This window comes from Pinus tabuliformis, chromosome 6 (genome assembly GCF_031772625.1).
Source record: "Pinus tabuliformis cultivar Carrire ecotype Pingquan chromosome 6, CPIR1, whole genome shotgun sequence".
Lineage (NCBI taxonomy): Eukaryota > Viridiplantae > Streptophyta > Pinopsida > Pinales > Pinaceae > Pinus > Pinus tabuliformis.
In genome coordinates, this window is record NC_142292.1 from 1,486,916,524 (window position 1) to 1,486,926,591 (window position 10,068).

General features: G+C 35.6%; 1 protein-coding gene across 1 annotated transcript; it reads left to right on the forward strand.

The window, feature by feature from the left end:
- The first annotated feature begins 400 nt into the window (after positions 1-400).
- Positions 401-8,123, forward strand: LOC149264257 (formate dehydrogenase 1, mitochondrial-like). The gene is made up of 3 exons (XM_089389425.1): positions 401-506; positions 6,543-6,752; positions 7,682-8,123. Exons 2-3 carry the CDS (start codon positions 6,585-6,587, stop codon positions 7,877-7,879), a joined length of 366 nt encoding a protein of 121 aa, XP_089245551.1. The 5' UTR covers positions 401-506; positions 6,543-6,584; the 3' UTR covers positions 7,880-8,123.
- Positions 8,124-10,068: the final 1,945 nt, after the last annotated feature.

Sequence of the window (10,068 nt, forward strand, 5' to 3'; positions counted from 1 at the left end):
TTCTTTAAGTTCCACTTCAAAGAAAGCATTGACACATCAGCTAGAGAAGGGTGCATTATTGTTTTGGAGTAAGAGAAGGGTGCATTATTGTTTCGGAGTTCTATGTCCGTCGCATCAATATTTTATTTGATGTGCCCAATTATTTTTCCAAAATAAAACTATTATTCAGCTTAAATAATAGAATGTATAATATTTCAAATTCTATAAAATGTATAATATTTCAAATTCTTTGAAAATCCGTTTTACTGAAACACAAATATATGGCCGTCAATGACATGATTGGATGGTAGATATTCTATCCCGCCTTTAAATTCAAATCCTCTTGGTAGTTTGGCGCCATTGCATGTATCCCTCTCAACGAGCTCAGTAGCTCGCATATGAACAATCATGGTTTGCAATCGCATAAACATTGCCCCAGAATCGATCCACGCCCCACCAGATCTCTCTCTGCACGACTTCCAACAGTTCATCTGCGTTTCTTCGTGGTCAAAACGATTTCAGAAAAGGTATTTTTCTGCAAGAGAGTGCTAAAATTGCAAAGCGCCATTATTTTCTTGTCGCCGTCATGAATCCTCTACGCATTGTCCTAATGAAATTATTTAGAGTTCTTGATTGGAAAAATTTGCCATATTTCAACTTTTTGCCTTGCAGTTCATTCCCCAATGTCACTTTAGGAGCACGTAGGTAGTGATAAAACTTGGGTCTGGCATGCAACTGATTTCTCAGATGGGGAACTGAAGGAAGAACTCTTCTGCATTCGTCTTGGCTCTGTAGACAGTGAGCACTGTTCTTAGACTCTTCTAATCCTTGTTATGATCTTTTCTTTCTGTCTTGTATTTTTCTTTGATAAAATCAATGTTTGAGTACCTATATTCTTGGATCATTTCATTGAAGGGTTGATTTTGCATATGTTCTTAGGATGCTTTTGTGCAGATTATAGTGGGTTGGTAAGGGATCCCCCTCCCCAAACACCCTATCAGCATAGTTAAGACTTGAGTTTAGGGTGGCTTTAATTATCTCTAGTAATAGCAAATGATACAAAGGATTGTGCATAACCCACCCCCTTTTTGATTCCAATAAGCAGAGGTGGTCACTATGGTAATCCGATTTCAATTTGTAGTTAGAAAATGGGGTCACAACTTTCCATATTTTTTGTTTTGTTTTGTCTTTTTACATCAAACAATAGTATATTTATTAGAACCATAGTCAACTAAACAAACAGGAAACAATTTATTTGACAGGTGGAAGAAGTAATTGGCTTAGAGCAATTGAATTGTAGGCCATGCTTCTTGACAAATTGATGAACAGATGTCTCCTTACTTGAGATTTAGGTTGGCACCATGGCACCATCCTGTCCATCATTATACACTAATCTTGTCATTATCTTCTTCACTGTGAATGACTGGCCTGTTCCCTGCAAATAGATCTGGGCATAGAGGAGCCAATCCAAGAACAGTAATCTCCAGCACAAGACAATATTAATGATCTAAATACCTAATCCTGAAGCTTGAGTTTGATTTTTCTCTACTGGTTCTGAATCTCTGATTGAGAATCTCCCACTCGTCATTATCAAGCCTTCTCCTTCATCATTGGCATCAGCTGCACTGCTGAGGTACTTTGGTTGGTTGTCATTGGACTTGAGAGCTTGAAGTTTCAAATGATTATAGTAACAGACAGCCAGAAAAGCCAGTCCACACCCACTCAAGTTTATGACTGTAACCTTTTCATTTATTACAGACAAAGATTATGTTATGAGCAGCCAGTCCTTGACAAGACCAGCAACATTCATAGTCAAGGCTGAATTCTTTCCTATCAGAAGAAACACTGCAAGATTAAGAGCCAAGGCACAAGCAGAAATGTCATGTAATCCAAATCAAAGGAAGAGACCCTGATTATCAGAAATGGGTATTCTACTAAGGCCCAGGGGGTGCTGAGAAAAACAAGGCAACAAGGAGCAACAAAGATGTGATGGGGTTCAACTTAATCCCTTTTGATGTTCGTGGAATTTGTATGAGAACCAATTGGGTAGTCTCACATGCAACTGCACTTAACTGGAGAATCACCTCCCATGCATTCATCTTGGCCTCCCCATAAGCTGAAATAGTAACTCCAATGGATATGGCCAACATATTGGCCTCGGGCTCACCTTTATAAGCTTCTTTCTTCAGGAAACCACAATCAAATACACAGCAATGGGAATTAGAGCTTTCAGCATTTGAAATAATGATACTGAGAGGAAAACATAGGCAGAATTTGAAAACCAGAGACCCAAAGAATACACTTATCAATACTATGGGTTCAACGAGCTTGAAGACTCTTACAATAGCAACAGCCAGTGTTGAGTAGAAGCCCATGTGAATCATGGTGGGACTGATCACACTAAAGTTGTCAAGCAATGGCAACTCCAATGGATATGGCTAACATATTGGCCATGGCCTCACCTTTATAAGATTCTTTCTTCAGGGAACTGCAATCAAATGCATATCAAATGGGCACAAGAGCTTTCAACATTTGAAATATCGATACTTTGAGAGACATGCACCAAGGGCTGCATCATTTAGGATTTGTACTGAGTTTAGGTGTCATATTCAAGGGAAGTTGTTATGATTTCCACCACTTCATAGATTGTTAGAGTGATGAAACAAAAGAGGCTCCCTCTTGAGGCTAGATTATGTCATTCATATCAGCTGTGTTGTTGATGTCCTAGCTCAGCCAGGTCTTGCCAAAACTCTTTTGAGGTTCAAAATTTATTATAAACTGAAATGTCTTCACAAGAATTGACCTCATAAAATGCCATAATCACAAGATATGCCATACATGGCTGTGATTATGGCTCGCAAGACCCTTAGACTTTGAGCAATGAGGCTCGCAACAGCACTTATGATTATGCACTCTACAATTCTGTGACCAGCTGAATGTCAAGCAATTGAACCGCGATTTAAATCCTATTTTGTCAGCAATAAGTACTATACTTTGTCTTTATTTAGTGTAGAGAACCAAGCACTTATTCTGCTCATCTATAGAAGGGACAATGGTTGTTTGCCTATGAGGTATAAGGAAATCCTATCAGATGTTTTGTATTTTCGTATGGAATTGAATCATACTCCTGCACACTGTAACATTCATATATATCAACCTGTAGAGGCTTTAATAACACCTGGTATTCTGGTTAGTGATTTTATTGGACCTCATGTGCATATCCTACATGCACAGGATGGACTATTCATATGTTACAGGGTATTATTCTTATTATTTAGGGTGCACATCTTCAGGTGCTCAAGAACGATTACTAGAACAGTCAGTTAATTCTGCAATTTAAAGGATGAAAAAGGAGGTTATAGGAGTCTAGTTTTGGTTCTCATCCACAATGTCACACTAGTCTGCCTGGGCATGGTTCTCATGGTTTAATAGTGACTTGAGGAGTCATAATACCACAGATCACTAAACACGAACAGCTAAGGTAGCCCAAGGACAATAGCCATCTTTACACATTAGCCACCTTCCACCTATTAGACTAGCCCTACATTCAGCAGAGCAGAGATAATATTTTCAAGAGTTTCCTTGCTTGGACATTAGATGATAGGAGAGCCGAGCATCATCATTCCTATGCCTCCCGTAGGATCACACAACTGGATCCTTTCTTAAGCTTTTGGCAATTCCAACAGTGATCCAATAGCCTGGTTCCCACCACCATTGACATCATCCCATCCCTCTCTCCAGACTTTTAGTGCAGACACTCTGTTGTATCCCTACATTTATGCTACTATTAGATAGTTTGATGGTTTTTTTTTCCCGTTTTGATGCCTTGAGACGTGAAGATTCAAGAAATTTGATCGTTTTGATGCCTTGAGACATGAAGGAATTTGATCTTGTTGAAGGCTGAAGCTCCGCATTTTTTAATAATTCTTTTGTGCCAATGGGCTGTGTATCACTGTTTGGAAGAGACGTGCACAGTAGCTCTTAGAATAATCATTGAATCACCCACCACTGTTGCCTAGCAGGCCCCTTGAGCTTCAGGAAGCTGGAGGCCTTTGAAGAGGGCTTGAGCCTTCACTTGTTTGTTCACGAAAATACCAACCTGCCGTAATATCGACTCTCTTGATTTCATCTGAAGTCAATGAAGGCTCCCTGCCCCTGCCATTCCAGGTTTCTTTTAAAGGTGCCATCAAGGAAAAGGGTTGTTATACCTTGATCCAGCATCCAGGGTTTCACGTCTTAGAGAGACACATCTTGAGAAATAGGTGGATGGTCCATACTGTCTTCCCAAGCTTAATGCACTTGCCATTGCGTGGGATACATGATAGGTGTTTCCAAAGGAAACGGGCCAAGGACTCGCAGAATGGCGAGACAGGGGATCCTTTTATCACCAACTTTGTTTGAAATAGTTATGGCGAAGTCCATCTTTCCACCAGGCCACTTTGTCGGACAAATATTTCAACAACAGTTTGGCTTCCCTGGATTGGTTAGATATCATTGGATCTCTTATTGCCAAGCCCCACTACTCTCAAATGGGGCTCGAACCATAATCCAATTGATTAAATTGAATATTTTGTTGTCCGCTGTCTCCTTTCTACAGGAACCACCTTATCTCTCTCCCAAGGATATAGGTAACCTATCGGTGCCAAGAGGGCTGAAATTAGGAAAAGTGACAATACATCTTACTTGGATTATCATATTGATATTTACTGTGACTAGATTGATTCATTATCCTTTTGGCTGTACTTACCCATGGGTTTTATTTTGCTCTTATTACATTCCTGAAAGATTTGCAGAAGATCTCAAAGCGCTCTTCTTTGTTTAATCCGCCTATAATGATTGTTTTCCAAAATATGCTTGCAAAAATATGCTTGAGCTATTTTGACATATTTACTGTTAATTTTAAGATATAGGAATGGTATTGGGTTTTTCCATCATGGTACAGAAATGGAAAGAAGATGAAGTGGACAACAATAATTAGAATTATTCTTAGAAATTAGTTAATGGTTGGTATTGAAATAAAAATAGTTATTGTTTTAAAAAATGTGATTTTATAATAAATTAATAACAATGAAATAATAACTCTCTTGTTTATATTCAGCCTGTAGGCTATTCAATTCCATATCATTCCATTATTATTTACAACTCATTTAATTGTCAATCTCATGCTATGATATTGGCTTTATCCCCAATCCAACATGTACTGCAGATTTACCTTGATCTTCACTTGTGTTATTGTATGTTTTTGCAATTTCTTGGAAAGCTTTAATGCATTTGGTCTTTTATCGACTCCTTTGTAATGGTGAGATTGTACTGTGTAATAACTGTTCTCCTGTAGCTTTCGTATTTTGGATATGGGGCATTATATCTCGAGAAACACAGATAGACTAACACTCTCTTTATTTTCCTGTAAATAAAACAGAGAGTTTCAGGTGCTTGAATCAGGGGTGGAACACTATAATGCTAAAGAGGTTCAAATTTGAAAATTGTTGAATGCCTTTCCTCCATAACAACCGAACAACTCTAGCATAACAAGTGAAACAACTCTTTAACAAAATGGAGAGGGGAGGTGCAAGTAAAACAACTCTTTCAAAAAATGGAAGCTCTCTCAAATCGGGCAATGATGACTCCAAGGACTGCCTTTTGAGTTCTTTAATTTCCTTTGAACTCTCCTCTCCTTTTAGCAGACATTTCAAGGGCAAAGATAATTGCATTTCTAGCCTTCCCATTTTTTGTTCCTTTCTTGTGGTGGTTTTCCCAACAATTTCCACCCTAAGTAACGTTGTTGTGGACGAAGTTTACTATTTTCTTATAAATGACATTTTGCTCCTTCCTTCGAACATTTCGAACAACTTTAGGTACCATTGTTTCCTTTAGAAATGATGGTTCCATGTTTAATTCGTTGTTTCGTTATGATGTCCTCTCTTTAACCGTGGTGACCTACGTTTAGGTTGAGATCAGCTCCAATGGTTGATGGAAGAATGATTTGTCTAATTGTAGGATGTTGTCAATAGGTTTGTGCAAGGCTCTGTCTCACTAAGTGCCTTACGGAATAATTTTTACCCTTCACAAGTGGCTCCCACTCTCAACCCCTCTCCATTAAATTTGAACATGACATTTCATGAGTTAAATCCAACACAAACTACTTGATCCACACTAGATAGGTTTATTCTATTGTTAAATTTGAAAATGACATTTTATGGGCTAAATCCGACACAAACTGCTTGATCCACACTTGATAGGTTTATTCTATTGATATATATATATATATATATATATATATATTTGTTTTGGTTACACTTAAACTACACAATTGTCATTGTTATATTTTTTTAACTTTATTTTTTCTCACTTTAGGAGTTACTTTTAAAACAACACATTTTATTTATTCTATTGTTGTATATATATTTTTGTTTTGGTTACACTTTAACTACACAATTGTCATTGTTATATTTTTTTAACTTTATTTTTCTCACTTTAGGAGTTACTTTTAAAAAAACGCATTTTATTTATATTGGATATATTTTTTAATTGCATTGATTTGTTTATATCATCATTGGTTGAAGATCAGCGAAAGTAATGTGGTGTCCGTGGCAGAAGATGAGCTAATGCGCATTCTCATATTGATGCGAAACTTTGTGCCTGGATATAAGCAAATTGTTGAGGGTGATTGGAAAGTGGCAGCAATTTCTTACAAGTCATATGATCTAGAAGGGAAAACTATTGGTTCTATTGGTGCAGGGCGTATTGGCAAAGAACTACTTAAGCGTTTGAAGGTATTCATTCTTAGGATCTAGTACTACTTCATGATGTTGCAAACTTCTTTTCAAAAATCAGTGCTCCATAATTCTTACGCATGCATGCTGTTTGTTTCAAAATTTCAATCTAATAATAATAAACATTACATGATGTTGAATTGAATTGCGTTCCTTTGTACAGCCCTTAAATTGTTCAATTATTAAAGTAGGTTAGTCAATTGCTTAAAATATTAAATTTATTTCAAAAAGTTTTTGTTACTTTATAGGTTAGACATTGGCTTGAAATATTAAACTTATTTCAAAATGTTTTTGTTACTTTATAGATAAGGCGTAGATTTCTTGGCTCTATGATGAAAATAATGAAGGAAAATACATGTTAATATGTTACTTGTGCTCTTTGACTGAAAAATACACGGTGAGAGAAAAATGTATATTATGCTAATTGAGGAATGTTTTTCACTTGTCGAACTTATAGTATTGAATTTAACACACTAACACTTTACAACAATGAACTAACAATATTCATGATGAAAATAGCAATATGGAAGATTTATCTGCATAATGAAAAAGGCAATATGGAAGATTCCGATCACGTTCCAAGGCATTTCTTAAAATGTGGATGTGACAAAAGGTTGTTGTGGAAGTTGTTGTTTGTATATGGAAAATTTCTTGATCATTGTGTATAATCCTAATGTTGATTGATATGTCTACTAAATGCTTCCAGTTAATGGGCATTGATTTGAGCATTCAATATATTTTTATTCTTTATCAAAGTATTCTTTTGTTGTATTTGTATTTTTCAATTTATGCCTTACGGCGTTTCCCTTGCAACATTTGGTGCAAATGCTAGTATATCTTACCTCATTTTATGGTTAACATTGTATAGCAAAAACATGCGTTGTGTTATGTAATTAATACTAACATGTAATATTGATTTTTTTTGTCAGAATGCTATAGGTAATGATTGCCAAGACGATGATCCAAATTATGTTCAACATATATCAGGAGATGATGAGGATGAGGATGAGGATGATGGTGGTGAAGGAGGAGATGATGATGATAGTTGCGGTGTTGGTGATGATGTGGATCAGAGTAATGAGGATGGTCAAGATGATCATGAGGATGATCTTGGTGGTGGTAGCTAGGCATGCACATGCATTGTTTTTTATGAAGAAATTATTGTGTAGAATGACATTGTTATGTTTAGATGGGTGTTGTGAATTTACCCTATATCAATGAGACATTTTGATTTTGTAATCATACGATGAGTTTGATTTATGTATGTTGTTAATTTATCGTAGAATAACGATATTCATGAAATATTTTGATTTGTTAATCATATTTGAATTTTACTTGTTTTGATTAAAAATAATACTGATTTTATTAGTATTATGTTGCTATTTTATACATGTTTTGAAAATTGTTAATGACACATTGTTATTTTTTTGGATGGATGTTGTCAATTTCTCTTAAATTTCTTTACAAATGATTTTGAATTGTGATATCTGCTTTAATGATATTTAGAAACTATCATATATTTCACTATGAATCTATAAAGGGGGTCATATATGTAAAGAAAAATATACTCTATATAAGAAGTCAAATGCGGATGTAACCATGGATGCAAAATTGAAAGTAAAATTGGATGTTAAACTAGGAATTAATACAAAATCGAAACAATTGACATACAAAGTGTTTTAAATTAGAAGTGAAAAATTGTGCAATAGTTGACACAAAGAAGGGAACAAAACATGGCATACAAAAGGATATCAAATTGGGCAAAAACAAGGACACATAAATGGGCACCAAATTAGATGCAAAAAAAGACAACAACTAGATGTAAAATAAGATGCAAAGTTGAGCGTTAAAAAGAAGCAAAAAACATTACAAATTAATATGCCAAATGATGATGCAAATAATGGTGTAAATTTGGGATGCAAACTTGGGTGCAAAAAAGGAAAAAAAAAAGATGTAAGAAAAGACATAAAACAAGATGCAAAATGGGGCTGAAAAAAGGTGAAACCAAGGATGCCATATTGGATGTAAAAAATGATTCCTAATCACATGAAAATTTAGGCTCGAACTCAGACACAAAATTATATGCAAATGTGGACACAAAATGAGGCAAAAAAAGATGCAAATTTGGATGGTGAAAACGATGTAAAACTAGACACCAAAAAAATGCAAAATTGGATGAAAAAGTTGGTGTAAATAATGGTGCAACATTGGACACAAGTAGACACAAAAAAATGGTGCAAAAAGGGGCATAAAATAGCTTAAAATTGGATGCAAAACTTGGTGCAAAAACAAATACAAAAGTAGACGTAAAAAATGGCTCTAAATTGAATGTACCATTAGACACAAAATAAGATGCAAAGGTGGACACAACACATGACTCAACATAAGATGCAAATATAAATGCAAATTTGGATGCTCAAAATGATGTAACATTAGATGCAAGAGATGGTGTTAAAAATGATGCAAAATTGGATGAAACAAATGACGCAAAATATGGTGCAAAATGAGATGGGAAAAATGGAGACAAATCAAACGTAAATGTGGATGTAAAAAATGGTCCAAAAAAAGATGCAAAAATGGGCACAAAAATGGATGCAAAATTTGGTGCTAAATCAAATTCAACACATGGTGCAAAGATAGGCACCAAAGCTAGTGCAAAAATAGAAGCAAAAACTAGTGTAAGACTAGATACAAAACCTGGCATAAGACTAGATGCAAAAACTGACACAAAATGGATGCATAAAAAGACGTTAAATTGGATTCAAAATACAGTGTAAACTTGATGCAAATGATGGTGCAAAAATGGAAGCAAAGAATGAAACAAAATAGGAAGCAAAAGAGAATGAAAAATAGATGCAAAAAATGACACAAAACTAGAAGCAAAACCTGTCATAAAATAAGATGCAAATCTTGGTTCAAAATTTGACGCAAAAAATGATGGATAGTTTGGTGTAAAAAATGATGCAAAATCTAGCGTGAAAAAGGATGCAAAATCAGGTGCAAAAAAGGACGCTTTAAAAATTGTACAATAGAGCCAGATTTAGCGCCAGGTTGCTCATCACAATTACAAAAAAAATGCACTAAAATCTGGCGCTAAATCTGGCGCAATTCGCTGGTTTTGTTGTAGTGTACTCATGCAATGTAATCATATGTGTCATGATCTAAGTAATGTCGAGCTTGCTTCAGTATGTCAAAGTGATGTGCAGGTGCTTACCTTTCATCTTCGCACCCAGAGGCCTCAAAATCAAGGACACATCTATCACACTTTAAATCAATGCATGCAAATAAGCTATGTAACACCCTCCTCCCACATCGA

Excerpts from the sequence above, each read along its gene's own strand:
- LOC149264257 (XM_089389425.1), top strand. The coding sequence starts at position 6,585 with ATGCGCATTCTCATATTGATGCGAAACTTTGTGCCTGGATATAAGCAA. Across the intron at positions 6,753-7,681 it reads AACTACTTAAGCGTTTGAAG|AATGCTATAGGTAATGATTG; the intron begins GTATTCATTCTT and ends TTTTTTTGTCAG.